The following is a 22,107-nucleotide window of genomic DNA, read 5'->3' as shown; positions in this document are numbered from 1 at the left end:
GAAAATTAGTTTATTTATAAAAAGCATTACCTGTTGGTTTAAAATTGTTTGCTTCATCCATCCTGATCAAATCAAAAGATGATAAATCATTTAAGTTCTTCAAACACAGCTCTGTCAATAGTGTGAAAATACATCCATTTTTAGTACATGCAGAAAAACCTGTCTATGTACAAACCAGAAACATCATCAAATTGCAGTGAGTGTATACTCAAGTAATTCCACTGAACTCAAGTAAAGGTTTTAGAATATGATCCTGCTTCTACTGAAGTTGCCTGTTAATTTCTGCCTGGGGAAAGCTCATTCAAAAGATACTTGATAAAGGAGAACTTGACTCTTTCTTCAGCAAGGTACCACAGAAAAAGACACTAGATGCACAGAATGTAGGCTGCCATATTCAGTTCTGAATTTGAGTTTGGAGAGCCCATAGTATTTATACAAAAGGTTTCCACAACAGTGTTAACACTTAAATGGTACCAGGCTCCCTTCCAGATAGTTAAGTTCCCAATGGTCTGGTATACAGATATACAGAATTAGGATGGATGTGAGAACTTTCACTGAAGAGAGAAAACTGCATTTGTATATTTGCTGAATTCCATTTACAACCTTAGCAAACAGTCTTTTACTAATATGCTTGTTTTGTATCTAGTACAAAACTTACATGGAAATGAATAAATATTATTAAAAGAGAGTTATACGCTATTTTCATATTTAAAGGTGAGAAGCACTGATTCCCAAACTCTTTAGTCAGATGTATGTTTGCTGATGGGATTGTAAATAACTTAAAAGGCAGTACTTAAATTACAGCAGTTGGGTTTTGTTTGAGTCTGGTAGAAAGACCATGGTGCTGCCTCGTCCTCAAATTACTGGCCCTTAAAGACCATGTGCCATTTCTTAATTAGGTATTTGCATTCTCTTGGTTCTTTGTTATTGTATTATGCATTTACTATTCATATGAAAAGTTTTTAAAATAAATTTGGAATTAAACAGACAAAATAATTCTTAAGAGGATCTACTGAATCTGTACATCACAGATATGGCTGATATTTAACACAATGTTTAGTGCACAGAAATCTTTGACAGAATGCAAGTTTTCCCTTGACACTCCTAAGCAAAATGAGTAGTTCAATCCATAAAAGGCCAAATTTCAGGTAATAAGCAAACAAACTAGAATGCACATCTCCAATGCAAAATGTCATGGTCATAGTGGAATTGTCAGATCATACCAGTAGAGATGTCTGAATAGCAGACATACATAACATGAATATTGTGACTCACCTGTACATGAATACAGAATTTAAGATTTGCTCCTATCCTCCAGTTCATTAAGTCCATCACTGGACAAAATCTACCATACTCTGGAGTTCTCTAAAATTCATCTTTTCACATCAATTATGGATTTTTTAATTGCTAATGTAAAAATATATATCATAAAAGTAGTGTTCTCTCTCTCCACCTGCTCTTTATTATTGTTGCCTAATATGCTATAATAATGCAATTTTCAACTGTTTCTGAACAAGCTGATGATATTTACATTTTACATCCTTTGTTTAAAAGGCTAAATTTATAATGAAGGGAAGATGACAACTTCTGAAAAGGGCTTTTTTGAAAGTATAGGAACAGAAATTAATGAAAGCAAATTATATCAATCATAGGAAAAATAAAAATGACAGGCAATCAAAATTAAAGTGTTCTGCTCTGTATTTCTGAGTATGTATCTGGAGATGAAGTACCAGAAAAAAATTCTCTACTAGTCAAGATGTACTGATAGCATTTCAAAAGGATTAATAATAAAAATCAATAGCACAATATTGCAAAATACATTTGTTCTGGGAATGGATCTATCAAAATTAATGTAGATATATAATACACATGGATGAGCCAGCACTAAAATGTACATTTTACTAAGGGGAAAAAAAAAAAATTACCTTGTAATTTTGCTTCAATTCCCATTTTATCCAATCCAGACGAAAAACCTTCATGAAAAGACAAAGGTTTTTCAATGTAATACAATGATCACTTCCTCCTCAATATCATCACCCATCAACACTGATTTGCTGATTTTTGGGACCCCAACATGAAAAGGTTGTAAATATTTATTATACTAGGAATAAGTCAAAAGCATTACATGGAGTAAGCATTTGACGATCAGAAAGTTAGAACAGATGTGCAAAAGTAAAAGCTGCAGATATGCCCCTATGTAAAATATCAGAGGTCCTATACGTTGCAGAAATGTCAGTCAGCAGCTTCACATGTACAGTTTTTCCTATGTTAGTACACCTAGTACTTGAATGAGTGTTCCTGTGTTCCAGTCTCATCTGTAAATCCTTAAAAAAATGTCTCCAGCAAGTGCCCAATTATTTCATAACCAAGTGTAGAGTAACTGACCACTAACAACATGGTCAGGGCTGAGGATGGAGAGGCTGTTCTGAACAGGACAAACTGAAGACAGAAGCATTAAGATTGACATTTTGTTTTAGAAGAACTATGAAATATTACACAGTATCTTTTTTTCTTAGCAGCAATGCTGAAAAGTACATTATGACTTTATATTGTATTAACACATGGTCCAGTGTATTACATATCATTATGAAGCTGTGAATGGCTTCTTCATATATATTTTTTATGTTATACATGCTGAAATTCCTATTAATTATATTAAAGCAAGTGAAACTGTTCCTAAAAATGTTACAGGCATACTACGTATCTTGTTTTCAATCCCTTACAACAAAACAGTTCATAATGAAACAGAAGACATATATAACATGAATCTAACACATCCTAATGCTATAACTGAGATAAATTATTAAAAAACCCCAAACAACAAACCATAATGAGATGGATTTTTTAAGGCTCTAATGTATAAGAACGTAGATCGTATCCATTCCAAAGCTACAGTGACATCTGTGACAGTATGTAGCACTATTTCTGCATTTAAGTGCTCGACAAGGTGTCTGTGCAAACTACCAAAAAGAAAAAAAAGTAAGTACATTTACAAGTGCTAAAACTTTTTTACAAACACACACACAAGCCTACACAACAGAAAGCTGTCACACAAACCCACTTTTTTTTTTAAATTATTTTACTGTCAATCAGCAAAATCAACAGAAAACAGTAAAGAATACATAAAGAATCAACAATGTAATTTATTTATTATGGCTTCATGTCCAGCAAGCAAAAAGAAAAACCCTCTGTCAACTGTGACTTTTAGCAACACTTTCGAAAACAAAGCTGCAACACAGTGTTGATGTTTTGAATATATTAAAAAAATTAAACCTTATCAAAATCACATGAGCAACATTTCTTAGTCTACCCTATAATGTCTTAACTTTCCTATGTATTTCTTGTCATACTCTGCTCACATCAAGTATATTCTGTGGTCTGGTATTTTCCAGACTAAAAATGCAGAGACACGCACTCTGGGTTCAAATCTTGCTTTTTATCTTTACAATATGTACTATTTCAGTTTCTTCAGTCTTCCATCAGGAATCTACAACTACTGTGGGATTTTTTTATTCCATTTCAGGGATGTTTTTAGTTGATAAAAGAGGCTGTTATCTTCTGACTAGATTGCTTTCATTTTCCTTGAATTTAAAAAAGCTTGAATTTCCTTGAAATTAAAAAAAAAACCACCACCCCAAAACCCATCTGAGTTTTGTAGAAATAACAAAACATTGCTACCATCGACATAGTCATATAAAAAATACTGTTACCTGCTCTCTATTACATCAGCACCATTTAACATCTGTATATACCTCTCCCTTGTACTAGAACGAGTCATAATAACTGCTGTAGCTGTAGTGTCAAACTGCAAAATAAAACCATAAACAAAACCTGCTCTCTAAATCTTAGCAAAACATTGCAAGCTGCATATGCATCACATATCTGTTGAAACCATTAAAGCTTTTTTCTTAAAATCCTTGTTGAAATGCCTGCTAAATGCCAAAGCCTTGCTAACTTAAAGGCAACTTCTAACTCATTTGGGTATCAAGCAGGAATCTGGACTCCAACCATTCCTGGCAGGCAAGTTAGTGCACCAGCCTACATATGCCAACGTACCTGTGAGAGAGATGTATCAAGAAACACCACAAACATGAATTGTTACTGATGTCCTCACAAGATCCATAGCTAATGAAAGGATTCCTAACCACAATCACCAAAAATAATTTACTGACAAATTCTTATTAGTAATCCCCAAGTAGTAGAAAAGTCTTGAATGAATAGTCAGGCCTTTTAAATTTTAGTAGTCATCATTTCTCAACTCACCTTATTTTATAATGGAAAAAATACTGTCAAATTGATTTATTTGGTTTTGTGTGAAAAGCTTCCTGACTTTTGCATTTTTTAGCTCAGCTTAGTGTAATACTGAAAGGCTCAGTAAATATTTGAGGTATTGACTCAGTAAGTTAAAGTAGGATTCTCAGTCACAACTTAAAAGGGAAAAAACATACTCTTAGGTCTGGATAAAATACTGTTATGTACACAACCTATCACAGTGGCTAGTAAAAGCAGACCCTGTAAACACATGTGGAGTAAGGTATCTCCCAGGCTGGACTTTATCTGTATTTCTAAAACTTTATGTGTAAGATTTAACAGGTATTATTCACAGACTTTACAGAGGTATAATTAAAATAACTAATTCTAACCTTCTCCTTTCCTTTTTAGAACCAAAGCAATGTGTAAACCCTTCCTAAACCTTTGCATTCTTGGCACCAGCTACCTCTTGTGGAAGCAAAATGAATGATAACTTTTTGAACGCAGTGTTTCTGACCCTTCTCCTCTAGTCCGCTTCTAATTTAATTGTTTTCTCATTCGGATACTATGAAAACAAAAGCACATTGTTCTCTATACTATTAAATGTCCCAGAATTTTTGTCATGTAATTTGTAAGTTGTGTGCCAGGTCCCTACTTTCTCTTTCATCCACATGCATTATATTACCCAAGTATAATCTTTAGATCCACAGCAACGTGAAGTGGTACTCTTTAGTGGACAATATAAAAGCTAACAGTTGTCTTTCTCAATTAACTAGTTACCCAGGAATAATAATAACAACCCTTTAAAAACCAAATGCTACAGTAAAATTGTTGCCAAGAATAGTTTCTACTGATCTGCCTATAGACAGCAGCACCAGTATAATACAGTATTAACTTACTTGAGGCCTTCCTGCTCTCCCAATCATTTGCAGAATATCAGTTTCACTGTATTCTTGGAACACTCCTCCAACATAGTGCATTGTGGATTTTATCACCACCAGATGTGCAGGCAGATTGACTCCCATAGCTAAGGTACTAGTAGTAACTACATTAAAGTACATAGATTGCAAGGTGAACAACATTGAAATGTCTGGCATTAAACAAGCAGCAAATAAGTGACTAACTCGATTCTACATTCTTACATTCTAGTCAACCCAGTGGGCATTCTGCACCACAAAGAATTAGACACATTACAGATATATATTAGCACAATTTCTGTGTATCTGATAATCACAATTCACTTATTATCAAGTATTGTTTAATATATGGCATCCCAGAAAGGTGTGTTACAACCCTACCTCCCATCATGCTTACATACATATAAAGGGGAATATGCCTCACACTCTTTCAGCTTCGCCTCACTTGTAAAAACATAATTCTAGTATCTCAAATAACTGAAACATTCATACAAACTATAGACTTCAAAGGACTTTAAGCAACTTTGCATCTTTTCATTGGTGGTTGATATGTACACTCACATTGCACCCAACTGTGGTGCAGGGTCTCAAATTGATTTTTGCAAGGAGCAATGGTAGAACCACAGTGTCCTGAGATTTCGGAAATGGCACTGCACCTGGCAAAGCCTACACAGTATACCAGGCAGCCAAAGTACAGTAGATTGCAGGGATGCAGACACTTATTAATGCTGTGGGTACTGCAACTCTAGTAAGGTTGCCAGATGACAGTAAGGGTATCTGCTTTAAGTTTTAACAATGAGTCATGACCATTTGTGTCAGTTTTAGGCTACGCCTTTAAAATTTAGCTGCAGATTTCAAGCAGAAAAGTAGAAAAACATAAATAAATGACTACTGGGTGTAAAAAGGTAAACAAAAGATTATTCTAAACAAATTAATTGGACAGAATATCTGGGATGTCTTTCACTTCCATTCTCATTCCTTTTGTTTTTCTCTGGCTTAGCTGTTCTACTGGGGAGATAATGCTCCTGGCTGGCCTTGAAGATAAGAACTAACATTCCTTCCCCTCTCAGCTCCTCTTTTCTTCTCTACAGGGGGGAGGAGTTTTGTGGGTGTGTTTTTGTTGGGTTGGTTTTTGTTTGTTTTGGGGGTTTTTGGTGGTTTTTTTGGGGGGGTGGTGGTGTAGGGGAGGGGCAGTGGAACAGCTTCCCTGCTCTCTGGGGGAACCAGAGGGGTGACAGGGGTGTTGTAAATATCTGTATAATAGTGTAAATACTGTGTATTTTGTACATAGTCATTGCATTCCATTGTAGAATGTAGTTTTTGCTTGTAAATACAGCTTTCATTTGCTTCCAACTGAGTTAGTTGTGCTAAGGTTTTAGGCTGGATGTCAGGAAGAAGTTCTATACAGAGAGAGTGATTGCCCATTGGAATGGGCTGCCCGGGGAAGTGGTGGAGTCACCATCATTGGAGGTGTTCAAGAGGAGACTTGATGGGGTGCTTGGTGCCATGGTTTAGTTGATTAGGCAGGTTGGATTGGTTGATGGGTTGGACACAAACTTGAAGGTTTCTTCCAACCAGGTCTATTCTATTCTATGTTAATGTGATGGGAAACTTCAACCCACCACACCATTGTACAGGAAAGCAAAAAGTCCAGGAATGTTTCAGTGTTGTAAATGAACCACACAGACAATTCACCATGGCATTTAAATGTTTTTACAGGAAAAGAAAGCCTGGATGAGAAGAGACCATTATGTCTCAAAGAGACCCCTTCTCATTTCAGGTAACAGCACATGAAATACTTCCTCACAACTTCTTCATAGTCAAAACACCCTGCCCACCTATAGGAAGCATAAAATGTAGAAGATTACCTTCTGGGTAGCCACCACTGCAAAGGACACAAACAAATAAAACCTCATGTGAACTCTGGGGGAAGACACACTAGCAGAGTGTTTCACCTCAGAAGGATGGCTCAGTGGTATGAAAAGGAAATTAACATGGTCAGACTTAACATTGATATATGAGGGAGGACACCATCAGTGTATGCTGAAAGGAAAAAAGTTCTATGGTCTTTGGTAACCGTGCTTATGCATACTCACTGGGTAAAAGTGCATGTGAAACACAAACATACTTTTATCTGGATTTGAGAAAGTAATTCCAGACGTTAAGCAAACTACAAAATCATAAAATATAACCACTTCCAAACTGCAGTCTTCTGGGGATACATTAACAACATTCTTACTTTCAAAGTTAAATTTACTTACAAAGCACTGGTAAGTCTCCTACAGTAAAAGCTCCTTCAATTATTTTTCTGTCAGATATCTCCATACCCGCATGGTGATAAGCCACACCACACGATAAAAGATCTGATAATGAAATAATTACATCCATTATTTGACTAAATTTACTCACGTAAATATTCATTCACACAGCAAAGAAGCAGTAGGTAATAACTACCTCTCAGTCTGGAATCTTTCAATGAGTTTGCAGATCTCTGTAATCTTTGCAACAAAAAAAAAAAATAAAAATCAGAACTTCAAAAATCACAAACTATTCACTAATGGAAGTGGCATGTACATAGACACAAGCATGCTTTTAAAAATGCAAAAATAAAGCTTCACATGAAACTCGATACACAACCACCTCACAAAAGATTGTAAGATGTATTCTTTAGCTAAAGTACATTTCTTGCACACTTTCTGCAGTTCTACTGTATTTGTGATTTTAAGGATGCTCTTAGCTTTCAACTACATGTTCAACTCTCAAAAGGGCATAGTCTCAAACTAACTTTTAAAATATAAATTCTTTGAATATTTTCAACCACCATTTTTCCCATCTTCACAAAGACAAGGGACTCTCTGGGGCAGCTGCTGCAGCCTTTCCAGCCTAGTTTTCTCTCCATGTCACAACCTACAGCCTCGACACCTTGCTCACATAAGCCAAAGAAGACAATGTTTCAGGTCCAAAAATCACAAAGTATCTCCTGCAGCTGCTACAACTAGGCAACCCTGAAGTAAAGAACAACTGATACAGATCAGGACTGTGTTTATTAAATATGTGTAATAATGCAAACACTACTTATGGCATAACTTAAAACACTAGAAAAACCACACCCAATTAAACTACTCATATACTTATTCTTTGCACTATGAGGCCTTTTAGGCTCATAGGAATTAACATTCGTATGTCTAGAAAGCAACGTTTAGAAAGAAAAGCTGCTGTTTGTGAAAAGTACCCTAAAAATATGAAAAGTAAATATAATTCCCCAAGAGCTGAAATATCAACTGTGCTGATGATTTTTTTGCATGCTTCTGGTAGAAATTGTATTATTACCTCAACAGCTTTCTTCAAGATGTCACAAGTTTACTAAAAGACCCAAACACTTATTAACAACTCAAATATAAAAATACCTTTGTTTCTGTTCCATACTCAGTAAAAACTTAGCATCTTTTGCAAGAACCGAAGCAGCCTGCTGTACTCCTTTTCTTGTGGCACAAAACTATAAAAAAAAAAAGGTTGTTTTTTGAATCAACACTTTCAAGAAAGAAAGAATTTAAAATGTGATGAAAAAGAAAGCTGTTGTACCACAAGTGCTGGTTTTTGTTCAGAGTATGTTTGTATAATACTAGCTATTTTGTAGTTAAGAGTTAAGTCAAATTTGAATTCCGTCTGATTGTCACTGCAGGGAAAACCAAGAACAATTTTGCGTAGCTTCACCGGTCGTTGATCCTCATTTATTTTCAGACATACAGCAGGCATCTTACTATCTGAAAGCCATTCTGCAATCTTTAAAAAAGAAAAAATAGAATGGAAACAATAAATTTCTGCTTTTAATCATGCTATGTCACAGGTAAACTATTAACACATTTGACATTGCTTTTATCATTAAAACCACAAGTGAAGTTCCGCTTTCTACAGGACCAAAGTAATTCAGATTGAAATCTCAAGTCTGTTGTGATATGTATTTAGAGACAAATATCATGAAAAGAAATCTTAAAGGTTCAGCATGTCCATTTTTGGCTGAGAGTTCCATATGGCTGCAGGTCATTTGCAACATTACCATCAACTGCATGGTTGTCTTCAGCTGACAGCTTCAGAATGACAATCCTGTTATCAATCTCAATGTATAACTCCAGGTAATTTTTATAACATGTTTTATAACATTAATTAAAATACAGCTAAAACATTTAACTCTTACATCTTCAGCATTTGGGATTGTTGCAGAAACAGCTATAAATCTCAAGGGGGGAACAGTGTCATGACTTTCTGAAAGACGCCAAAGAGAAGACTGAACAGTCTTCATCCGACTGACGACAACTTCTAACGTTGCACCACGACTTTCATCCTTTATAACATGCACCTATAAGGAATTGTAAAAGATTTGCTAAATATTTTTTCAGTTACAAACTATGTAAGTTTCCTTCTACCTTCAAGAACAAAAATCGTTAATTTTCTTACCTCATCAATAAGAAAGAGTCGTACAAGCTGAACTATAGAGTTGTCTTTCCACCTCCTCGTCATGCTATCCCATTTTTCCTAGGAGAGTAAAACCCAAAACAACAACAGAAGGTGAAGGATGTTTTAAAGGACAACATATGCCAGAAGTATAGTACAGGCAGCCATGCTTAAACTTTAATGAATCTTTAAATAAAATCAGTTAAATAAATTCAAGCTAACATCATGTATATTTCATCTGGCACATTATTGTGTTGTTCACAGTTTATATGAACTTGTAGTACACACAACAGTGTGCAGGCAATCGTAAGGATCGTAAAACTATTGCTTATTACAAAAAAGTACAAAAAAGGGAACAGTCACAGTGGCATACAATTAGTAGGCTACTAATGTCTGTTTATTCTAGGCGATTCTAAAAACTGGGATCAAAACCTACAGGAGTAGTGATAATGATGTGAGCATGATGTATTTCAAATAAATCATCCATCACTGTATCTCCTGTCAGTTCCTTGCAGCTGAGTCCTATAGGTCCAAATTTTTCTTTCCAATCATCAAAACGCTGACTGCACAGAGCTTTTATTGGAGCCACTGAAAATAACACAAAATAATCAGTCATATCATGAAAATCAAATCTTCAACTGTATTGCTAAAGATGCTAAATGCACACATTTAAAAAAATGTCTTCTTGAATTTAATTCCCCTAATTTTCAGTTTTCCTCCCAGAACCATACAATTTGTAACTGGTATTGTTTTCCTTATTATCCTATTCCATGTGCACAGATCAATGCTGAGCTTTGGACCTGAGCTTTTTCCCTATAAGCAATCAGAAACAGAACCCTTTAATTAAGGTTATTTATGCTCTCCCTTACTCCTGATTTTTTTTCATCAATTCCACAAGGAAACAATTATTCAGCTATCAAGGTTTTTTTCACAGATGGAAGTAACCATAGGAAATGCATCTTTTCTAATCATAAAAATGCCAACTCTTTTTGAGTTCAGAGTTATGTGAGCACTCTGTATTCAGAGAGAAAAGTGGTTAGAAATAAGAAACCATCCATGAGCAAGAGAAAAAATACCAGAAGAAATAAAAATCTATCTAAACCAAAAGTGCAGTTAACTGTAGTCAGGATCATATCAGGCAGCTAATACTGTCAGTAGCAGCTAACACAGCAAATAGCAAAACAGCAGCTCTGATGCTGGTCCTCAATAAGACTCCTAAAACAATCTCTTTATTTTCTCATTTTCTTTTCTTTCTTTTTTTCTTTTTATTTTTCTCCTAAGCACACATACTATACTTTTGCAGATGGTGGCTAATTTCTAGAAGTCAGAATTAATTTCCTACAAGGACTGTCAGTAGCCACACGTCAGTCTATATTGGATGGGTAGTCTATATGGAGTATGCAGTGATTTAATTGAAAAAAAGTAATCTACATGTGATGTGAAAACAGCAGTAAAAAATCAGATCATACAGTGATTATATTCTAGGCTAGTTAGAGCCACTGGAGTATAAACCATTTCTGCATATCAACTGGAAAGTGATACCACTTCAAAAAGAGGTGCAAAATTTCCTAAGCATACCACTGGTCTATAAAGCAGGGCAAAGCACCATCTCAAAAAAAAACCCAAACAACAACAACAAAAACAAAACTCCAAAATGATTAAGCAACTAGCAAATAACTCACAAAATTGCTAAAGTAGCAATATTCCGTTATGCAAGAAGCTAGTGATTGCTAGTGATTACTCCCAGAACTAAAGTCACCTATCCTTAGCATGCGTTAAGGCTACTGAGAAACAACTCTAATTCAACACTATTGCAAGCTAATTCACATAGGTTGGACCGCTGACAAACCAGGTACCAGAGCACATTCTGGCAGTATGTAATCTGATTAACACCACTGTTTCAGCATTCAGAAAACTGAAACGCCTCTTTCTCTATTGTTGTTGAACCTGTAAGAGTCAGCAGATCTAATTCCACCAGCAGGTAACTGCTTCCTTACCAAAAGTTCCAGCCAGCCAACCTGTATCAATTATACCAAGGCAATCAAAAACATTACTGAACGTTGAAATGTGATCCACCAACATGCCTGTTTATATAAGATCTGTTTGGAATGCACAGTAAGCTCTAAATCAACAGTAGTTTTACTGTAAGAATTTAAACACATTGGATTTTAAAAAAATAATTAAGCTGAAACTTTTGTATATAAGTAATTGCAAGCCTAACAAATATATCACTGTATGAACTGGGACAAACCCACCAGTTTAACCTTATTTATATGATATGAACTCAATTTTCCTGGAAGGAAAAATAAATTTGTGACTAATTTCATGAAGATGACATCTCTGTTGCCTCTGAACTAGCACACACAAAGCAACAGTTAATCATGAACTTTGCCGGAAAGTGAATACTGGAAAACTAGATCCTCATCTCAGGAACAGCTAGGCATATCAGAGAGACTGCATGGTTTCTGTCTCTGCTACTGAGAATTTGGTTTAGTTTCCTCCACTTCCTTCTTCCCTTTTCACGTATATCTTGCCACCTTAGAGGACAAACTCTTTACAAGGTTTTTAAATGTGTATAGGCAATGCTGAACATTAGACAGTGCTGTTAAATACTAGTAATAGTTACAATGGTAACACATTGGTGTCACAAACAAATTCTGAAAGAAACAATTTTTTAAAAGAATGAGGTAGATCACAATTTCTTAAGATATTTGATTCACTCCACATTCACTCCACATTTAAACAAAGACATTTTCTACTGTTGTGACCAAAATGTTTAAAGCTGCATAACACTTACTATAAACAACTTTAATATTTAACCAAGGCAGTGGGGCTTCCATGAGCAATCTGGTAATAGCTAGCTCGAACATTACAGTTTTTCCAGAGCCAGTTGGAGCACAAATCACAAAATTCCTATCTGTATAAAGAAGCTAGGGAAAAATGGCAAAGTAGTAAATACAACACAGCTATCCTTTGTACCTGTTCATACATTCCACAAGCATGTCTAGGGGAAAACAACACATTGTTATTACATTGATATACAGAATCCTCTAAAAATTAGTAGTTGTGAGCTTTAAGCTACTGCAGAAGAAAGAACATCTGCTACACATCTGCCATGGAAAAGGTAAATGAGATACTGTTCATCTAAAGTTATCATGTAATGAAGTCTACCATTCGGCAATGAACAAAACACCAGTATCTAGTAGATGACATTAATACAGAATCCCTGCCAATGTTCAACTGTAACTAAAAGCAGGCTCAGCAGCAGAAAGAGGTATTTTCTGCTCAAAGTTTTTTTTTTTCCCCTCTGTAATTCAATCTGCTTTCAAAATTCCAGTATTGCTGAATATATTAATTGAATATATTTTTTAAATAGAATAAGTTTTCAATAATGACTACAGTAGGTTATGTATGAATATGCTTCCTTCCTTCCTTTATTTCCCCACATTTTATTTTCTACCACCTCAGAGATAGGTATGTCCATGTCAGGCTCCCTCACTTTTCTCTGCCCTCTATCCTCCTTCCTCCTTTGCAGTGTTGTTAATCCATCCTCTCTCAATGCAGCATTCTCTGTGCAGCTTAATTTCCCTCTTTCCTTCCTTCCTTCCCTCCCAACTTCTCACGAATTCTACTGATCTTACCTTTTGTTTGTTTACCCTTCTCTTGTTGCTGTTACTCTCTGTGACCGTTAGGAGCTCACAAGAATGAACAGAAGTCACCTAGTACTTGATGTATAAGCACAGCAATGACTAATGCTGGTGGCACTACTGAACTGTTCCAGGAATTACCTGTGTTGTTCATCTACCATTTCCAGTTTTCCAATGTTCACAAAGATCAATGAAGCATGAATACAAAATTTCCCAATTTTTGTTAAAATAATCCTTTGTAACATTCACTGTAAACCAACCAAAGAAATTCTACCAAGTTGAACGCTTATACCTTATTTCTTGGAACCAGATAGTTTCTACCAAAGAGAATTTTGCAGGCTCAACCACTAAAAAAAACCAAACAAAACCCAACAAAAAAACCCCAAACCACTATCCTTTTAATGCCAATTTCTCTTAATTTTTTAACATGTCATGTCTTATACACAAGAGAGAAACAAACCTGGTACCTTACAAACAATTTTCTACTTAGGAGTACCAATACATGAGCTATTCCACTGAAAGACAAAAATAAAAAGTGGTGGTTTTTTCCCCTAAATTATTCTCCTGGGAACTCTGGTTTTGATAATGAAAGTACACCTTGCTTATGGCTACAGTCTTCCATTATTCTAGGATCAGAGAGTCGCACAATATCATCACAGTATCACCAAGGTTGGAAGAGACCTCAAAGATCATTGAGTCCAACCTGTCCCCACAGACCTCATGACTAGACCATGGCACCAAGTGCCATGTCCAATCCCCTCTTGAACACCTCACGCAAATATGATGTATAACTCTCATCAGAATATAAACACAAGTTTGTATGTAAGGAAAAACATTCCAAATCTATGCATTAATCTAAAAATATAAGAAAAGAAATTAAAAATGTAGCTTCTCATATAATTCAAATACAAGATTATTCTGCTCATATAAGCAGAATCTTCTCTTCATAGAACATTGCTTAGTGGATAGGAAATTCAAATAAAAACATTTGCAACATCAAAAGTAATTTAAAAAAACATGCTTAGACATGTTTGAAAATGACACTGGGATTTCCTGTAGAGTTGAATAAAATTTCAAATGCTGAAATTGGTTACTTTCAAAGTAAGTTTCCATTTTAAAGAAAGAGCATAGCTGCTAAGACAACAACCTTTTCTAAAGTTCTACTTTTAATATTCCTGTGAAAGTCATTAAAAAAATATTACTAATCTGTATGCAAAAATACATATGTAATTCATATCCTCAGACAAATGTATTAAAAGTGAGAAAAACATTTTTCAAAGTTCTTCTGGTCTCTTCACCTAAGTAACAAGACCCTGCTCAATTATTCCAGGAAAAGGTTCTAAAAAAGTTACAGTTTTCTAAACCTTTTTAAGTTCTGAATATCAAAATATCATTTAAATTCATCAGCAAGGTACTACTTGCAGCTGTAACTAATGTTTCATACTTACGTCGTCCAAAGCTTTAGACTGTGCATAGTTAAAATATGGGAACTCCTTAAAAATACTTCTAAATTGGGTTGCTTCAGTGTGTTAAGGAATTGAGAATGAGTGAAAATGACAAAATTTATTTTAAAACTGTAAATATATCTTCCTTGTAATTTAAGTGCAAAATTAAAATCTATATACCAAAAATTAATTAACACAATAATGTATGTCCAGTCATAACTGTAACAAAGGAATTCACCTACAAACTCTTAGTGCTGACAGTGGTTTAAAAGATATTTTAGATTTCTAATATTGTTTATTCTTCAGACAACAACATTTTTATTTAAAATATGATTAAGAGGAAATAGAGCATTGTTACATTACAAATCTGAATTAGTTGATCCTTGCCTGGTCTTGCATTGAAGCCACACAGGCAGACTAACTGTAACCATCTGATCAGGCTGGGGATGCACATACAGACATAACACCAACAGTAACAAGAACAAGGAAGGGCAGAGGCATCAGATTGATGTTACATTTAAAAATTAAATAAACAGGAAAAGAAAAAGGAGTAAACCAAGAAATCATAGTTAAATATAAAGCAAGTAATAGTGGGCTAAAGAAAAAAGGGAATTTTTTTTAAACAAATATACTTATCTAAAACTACCTCTCTAAACAAGTGCTCTATTTTCAAAATGCAGAACATTGATTTTCTAATTGGCAACATCAGAAGAGCTGAGTCCTTATTCATTTTGGAAATGATGACACTTCCTAAAGAGATTAACATGAATTTAGGTTGCCTAAATTTAGGCACTTTCTCTTCCTGGTATTTAATCTACACTTTAATGGGTTACTCAAAACAAAATATTGAAGTCAGTGATAGGGAAAGAAAAAATAAAAAAAGTTTGATGGATGGGTAATTATGCTATGGGTTCAAGGCAGGGGCAAAAGGAAGGAAAATTATTTTTAAATCTGATTAAAGAATGGAAATATACTGTACGCACACCAGAACATAAATACATATCTATACAGAATACGTGGAGTTTATTTTCTCCTGATAAAATGGGACAAGAAGATTCACTTGATCTAATAAGCCTAAACATTAATACATTTTTCCTTTATTTAAAGTATGGGGATATATGTATATGTGTCTCTGCATAGAAAATCTGGCCTGACATATATATTATGCAAACTAAACATTTTTATGTTTTCATTCTTAAATGGTTCTGCGGATAAATTTTAAATGTTTGGAATAAGAATGAATTTGCTTAGCAATGAATGATCCACAAGCTGTCCTATTTTCATTCTAGCTTTCAAGATCCAAAGGGTAAACATCTATTCATCATCCGAGTCCCAGCATGACATTACAAATCAAAACTACTACAGTGAAATGCATGAGTTCCTACAGCTATGAACTAAATGCTCTAATTTTGTAAATGCGAAAGCATTGTAATAAAATCAGTAAATCAGACACAACAAATACAAGGATACGTATTTCTGTAACAGCCCTTAAAATTTCCAATTTTCTTCCTGTAGTTCCTAAAGAAATAGAAGTAGCAAATTCTTAAAACCAGGATTTGTTTTCAACAAATAACCATGGAAACTATCTACCTGACTCCAAGCTATGTGTTCTGTGAAGAGCTGCAAGGCTGTAACAAGGCCTAGGCGATACAGAAGGAGATGACAGAATAGGACAGGGAGGTCATGAGCTCACCATTTGAAGGACCATCTTAGTGGTTCCCTGCTACAGCTGAGGGAACTGGGATTGTTTAGCCTGGAGGCAGAGACTTTACTGATCTCTACAACCGAAAGGAGGTTGTAGTGAGGTGGGTGTTACTTCTCTCAAGTAACTAGCAATAGGACAAAAGGAAATGGCCTAAAGTTGTAACAGGAAAGGTTTAGTTACTAGGAAAAATTTCTTTACTACAGGCTGCCCAGAGAGGCAGTGGAGTCACTGTCCCTTGAGGTGTTCAAAAAAACATTGTAGACATGGCCCTTTGGGACATGGTTTAGTGAGCAAGGTGGTGGTGTGTTGAGAGTCAGGTCTTTTCCAACCTTAATGAATCTATGATTCACTCCAGTTTAAGAATGTTTTGCCTGTACCAGAGGCTCAAAACTTGATGCAGTTCTAGAAATGGTCTGAAAAGTGCCAAGCAGGAAGAGATAATCACTTCCCTTAAGTTCCTGGCTTCATTGCTGCTATCAACACCCAGGAAGCCATCAGTCTTTGTTATTGCTAGAGCATGCAGTCTGCCCAGGTCAATGAGCTGTTCACCAGACCTCAGGTGAATTTCAAAACGAAGTTTGTCACAATTTTCTCAGAAGTCTCACCACTTTCCTCCATTTTCCCATTTTTTTCCTATTTAAAATCTAATTCTACAAGGATGTGTGAGTCACATCACAAACACACACTACATTTTAATTTTCCAGTTTCAAGTGAAGATAAGATGCCGCATAAAGGGAGGGGGTTGCTCTTTTTCAGTTAGGGGACTGACTTTTTCAACAAGACTTACATGACTTGGCACTTTTGAAAATGTAACTCATCTTCCTAAATTAATTACTCAGCTCATACTAAACAATAATGGAATCAAGCTCCATAACGTTGCAGTATTTTCTATCAAGCTTAGCCAGTTATCTCACCTTCTGCTGGTGGGAAAATGTTCTTCATTCTACTTCAAATTATGGATATCCATGATTATTATATATCTAAGAGACTGGACTATTTTTCCTTAAATAGAACAGTAATAATTACCTGTCATATCCAGAACTTCTGAAGCACTACAAAATGATTTTATTTTAATTCCATTTTTAGATGCAATGTCCCCATCATTCAGTCTATCCGGAGCAAAATAGGAATCATCATTTATGGAAGTGCACTGATCATTTCCCCACAAATGTTCTTTTTTTATTTCTTCCATGTTTTCACTTTTATTTGAACAAGTATCAATTTCTTTCACCTCCATAAAACTATCTTTAAATTCTGTACTTTTATATGTATGATCAGATGCTTTAAATAAGCTGAAAAAGATCCAGGATTTTAATTAGTTTGCTATAACATCACAGTTTCTCTAATATTTGAAAGATACGTATACTTGCTTCAGAAACAGAACTAGTAAGGTGAAATCATAAGAAAAGGTTGTACTTAACGTTTTTTAACACTCTTCCATCAGAAGAAAACTCTTTTCAAGATACATTTTAATTCCAAAAGAGAACCTGAAAGAATAAACTGCCTATCCAGAAGAGTTCCCAATAGCAGATTAACTGTCAATCTCTGCATAACTGAAAACAATGCAGACATACAGGATCTTAGGAATTATAAGAGCTGGGCACAGTCAAGGAATTTATTTGTAAAACCTCTCCTATAAGATAAGCAATGAAATCATGTTCCTTGAGAACTGCTCAAGGTATTTCTGGCTGCCTGACCTCTGCTCTGAAAAGCAAGTGCTTTTGCTCATTACCATGTGGATAAAGAACTCAAAATAGCATTCTGAAAAATCTTTGTTATCTAACAATTTCTTAAAAGAAGCAAATATCATCTTTAATTTTCTCATGAGAGGCTGAGCTCGGGACGCATTCAAGTACAGCACTAAAATATTGCTAAAAGCTTTCATTTTTTTTTCTTTATACTGGAAAGAATTAGTGTCTGGAGTACTTTCAATTGAAGGATCCAAAACTCAGTGTTTCACAAATATATCTAATAATATGACTCCAACAATTGATATATTATCAAAATTAACTAGACACATACCTTTTTCTTAATGCTGAATGGACACTTTCATCATCACTATTTCCTGGAAAATGACATATTTTATTTTGTGCTTGCTGAGATACTCCTGTTCCTGTTTTAGATTTATCTTGGTCAGGAGAGAGAAACCATGAAGCCATTTTCAGACCTTCATGCTGAAAACTGATTTTCTCTCTTTCTCCTACACTTAACAGGAGCACTTCTTTTTCAGAGGCTATGCCAAAAGGAACAGGCACTGCTGACTTATCATTTACTTCCTCAGTGTTACTCTTACATTGTTGTATAAATTTCTGGTGTTTTCTTCCTCCTATAAAAACAATACATTGTTATTCATGTTAATATTCCTTATTTCTATTCATAGTAATTTTATCAAATATCTTCCACACAAAATAAGCAAAATTCACACATATTGTATGAACTGGTATTTCTGCGTTATTGCAAGAACTTGTGTATTTTACAGCTCATGCTGATGAATGCATCTGATGTCAATTAAAATATTATAAAAATAGGGTTACTTTCTATGCTCCCTAGGCAAAGTAATGGAGCAAAACTATTCCTCAGAACTGCAGAGTATTTAGTAAGATAGAAACTCTATAGCCTGTCCCAGAATAAAGCCTGTCTTCAAAAAACAAAACCAAACAAAAAACCCACATTCAAACAAAAAACCCCACCCACAACCACAATGTAGTGTCCTAGCTTGAAGTCCCTACTACAAACAGCTGTGAGGTAAACCCTGCAATCTCAACAGTCAAAATTTGTAATGATGTTGAAAACAGTCTGGTTTCATAGTTCTCTGGGTTCACCATCACATTGTGCAGGGTTAGTTCTGAGTAGGACTGTTGTCCTGATCTGGCTGACCATACAAGCACTGCTGACAGCAAAAGGAGGGCAAGAGTAGAAATAATCAATTCAATAAAACAAGATTACAGAATAGCACTATTCTTCAGCCAATTAATTTCAGTGTTATCCATCTAGAAACTTAAAATTGCAACAGCTTGTTTGTAGTGTAATAGCAACGGATCCAATTCTATGAACACCAGATATCTTATTCAAATGAGTATTTCTTAATGGAATCGCTCTTGCATAAAGTAGAAGAAACCCACTTCTGTCTTAACAACATAATTCCTAAAAAGATAATACCATAAATCAACACAGCAGCTAAGAACTATGGAAATAGTTGACAGATAAAGCAACCAAGTTCTTTAAAATAAATTTCCTTGAGATGATCCTGAATGTTCAGATGGAAGGAATAATCCACTTAGCAGCAGTTCATGAGCAGTTTAAAATTTGGCCTCCTGCACACTAATCTGATAAAAGCTTCAAAGGGGAAGAAGAAAGTTAGGTGCATATAAACTCTTTAAATGCTTTGTTCCATGTCTTGCATTATGCTCTTACGGACGCTTCCCACTGTCTTATGATGTTTCATGGAACAATGTGGATTAGCTGAAATTTTGATCATATTTGTTATCTTGCTCACTTCTGCAAAGTAAATATGTGACCTGTGTATGCCCCAAGAAGACTGCTAATACTCCAAACATATGTATGATCATCACTGTCAGCAAAAATACATCCTTTGTCTGTATTTGCATATCTAGAGTATTTTTTATGTTACAGCATTAAGAGAAACATGAGGAATTATCTGTCGAGATTATTATTTGCTAAGCCATTGGAAATGAATGTCAAATATCATGGTTTACTGAGACTTTGCAGTTTGCGGTTTACAGTTGGACTCAATGGTTTTAAGTCTTTTTCAACTCAAATGATTCTATGGTTCTGTTCTATGATGTTCTATGATAGTTTACCCATGTGAATGTTGGCTGCTTTTTCTTCCAATTCCCTCTGTAACTCCTCTGCAGCTGGCATTTCAGCAATAACTGGAGCTGGTGCGATACACCAAACCTTAGGCTTTTCATTTTCTAGATACCTATTATTAAACACATAATATTAAGGTAAAAGCATTCTTTAAGGACCCTCCAAAATATCTAGCTAAAAACCACCAATCATGATCTGTTTATCCCGCTACCAAAAAAAAAAAAAAAAGTCATTTGTGTGATTTTTAATCACAAAAAATGAATGCAGCAAAACTTCTGCTACCCCCTATTTCTTATTGCCCCAAGGTGTACATGTATCCTTGTAGCACTGTGTGCTACAAAAAAAATTCCGCTGTAGAATGATTCAGATTGTGGAAAATCTTGGAAAATGTTTATAAATATTTAACTGTAAAGAATTACCTTTGTCTTGTGTCTGGTTTTTCATAAAACAAGTTATCCAATGAAAGGACCGTGTCTGCAGAGCTGAACATTTTTAGATCAAATGTGAAGTCTCTTGATCTGCAGAAGGCAGCACAAGGAACTGTGATACTGAAATTACTAGAACTATTGTATAAGCAATAGAAAACTTACTAGTTCAAAGTGCCAATACTTAATTTTTTAATTCTTCTTCTTTTAGAGCTCTTGCCTTCATCTTTAATTCCTCTTCAAAAACAGAACCTCTCTCCTGATAAAATATGGCTCCTATTACATATGACCAAAAAATCCTCTAGGACTAAATTTCAAGCAACCCTTACATTACCATGACATGTCAGGAGGGAAAATGGGTAAGAGTGAAGATCCAGATAAAGTTTACATTAAGTTGTTTCATTTCTAAGAACAATGCTTTTTTTTTTTTTTTTTTTTTTTTAATAAAACTGCAGACCATATGTATTTTCTGCTAGACTGTTCCTGTTCTGATGGAAACATATGATGTGGCATGATCACAATCTGTCTTTTTTTTACAAAATAAAATTGTATTATATAAAAACATCAACAGTTATTTTCATTTACAAGCAAATAATTATTTTTTAATCTGCATGCAAATTGCTTACCTGGATAACTGGAGTATGGGCCCAACTGGTTATTGTTGTTAACAGTTCTGTTCTAAAATACCAGGACCACAGATTATTTCTAAATTATTTATCATATAAACCAGTATTTAAAATACTCCAGTTAATGTAATTATTTTTCACTTAGCACCAACTCTATAAATCAAACATGTTTTCTTTATGTGCTTATGTCAAGAGATTTCACAACTCTTAATTCCGCTTAATGCCGAGTTTAAAAGGCAAAGATCTCACTAACAGAATACCATAGAAAATATTTTAGGAGTCAAAAATCTTAGATTAATTGAAACAAGTTGTAAAATACCAAATCAACAGAAGTTACAAAACTCTAAATAAAGGCCAAATAAGGTGATAAAATAAAGCAAAGCTATGTTTTTTACCAACAGAGATAAACCAAAGGCCACACTTCTTTTGTACTCCAGCATTTCATTATTAACATTCAAAAAAAACACTTTCAAAGTTCTTTGCAAATAGGATTCAGATTTACTTAATTATTGCATACTGTCATCTGTGAATCAAAAATGGTAAAAAGATTTTTTTCTTCCACAGAACCTGTAAAACTTCAAATATTCCAGAAAAATGTTTCAAATTTAAAACAGACAACATTTCACAATACTGGCATAATATAGAAAATGTAATCAAAACTGTCTGTGAACACAGTGAAGAAAGATAGGTTTTAGATCTTCAAACGAGGAATCTGTCAATGCCCCTTTTACATTTCTCTTCAGAGTAAGTCTGCAACACCACTTCTGCCAATTTCTGCCACTCCCCCACTGCCAGGTTTTGCCTTCTT

General features: G+C 34.8%; 1 protein-coding gene across 1 annotated transcript in view; it reads right to left on the bottom strand.

Moving 5' to 3' along the window:
• Positions 1–20,768, bottom strand: part of HFM1 (helicase for meiosis 1) — a 35,754-nt gene extending 14,986 nt beyond the window's left edge. The window contains exons 1-19 of the mRNA XM_054165417.1: positions 20,668–20,768; positions 20,239–20,360; positions 18,440–18,743; positions 17,444–17,709; positions 16,183–16,230; positions 14,716–14,786; positions 12,418–12,550; positions 10,057–10,208; positions 9,624–9,701; positions 9,364–9,525; positions 8,751–8,951; positions 8,576–8,664; positions 7,623–7,666; positions 7,430–7,531; positions 5,151–5,296; positions 3,711–3,805; positions 2,827–2,960; positions 1,926–1,973; positions 31–111 (exon numbers count right to left, since the gene is read on the bottom strand). Of these exons, the coding sequence (XP_054021392.1) occupies positions 31–111; positions 1,926–1,973; positions 2,827–2,960; positions 3,711–3,805; positions 5,151–5,296; positions 7,430–7,531; positions 7,623–7,666; positions 8,576–8,664; positions 8,751–8,951; positions 9,364–9,525; positions 9,624–9,701; positions 10,057–10,208; positions 12,418–12,550; positions 14,716–14,786; positions 16,183–16,230; positions 17,444–17,709; positions 18,440–18,743; positions 20,239–20,360; positions 20,668–20,738 (2,347 nt within the window). The 5' untranslated portion in view covers positions 20,739–20,768. The remainder of the gene's footprint in view (positions 1–30; positions 112–1,925; positions 1,974–2,826; positions 2,961–3,710; positions 3,806–5,150; positions 5,297–7,429; positions 7,532–7,622; positions 7,667–8,575; positions 8,665–8,750; positions 8,952–9,363; positions 9,526–9,623; positions 9,702–10,056; positions 10,209–12,417; positions 12,551–14,715; positions 14,787–16,182; positions 16,231–17,443; positions 17,710–18,439; positions 18,744–20,238; positions 20,361–20,667) is intronic.
• Between the last annotated feature and the right edge of the window lie 1,339 nt (positions 20,769–22,107).

This window comes from Dryobates pubescens, chromosome 11 (assembly GCF_014839835.1).
Source record: "Dryobates pubescens isolate bDryPub1 chromosome 11, bDryPub1.pri, whole genome shotgun sequence".
Lineage (NCBI taxonomy): Eukaryota > Metazoa > Chordata > Aves > Piciformes > Picidae > Dryobates > Dryobates pubescens.
This window is presented reverse-complemented; position numbering and strand designations above follow the sequence as displayed.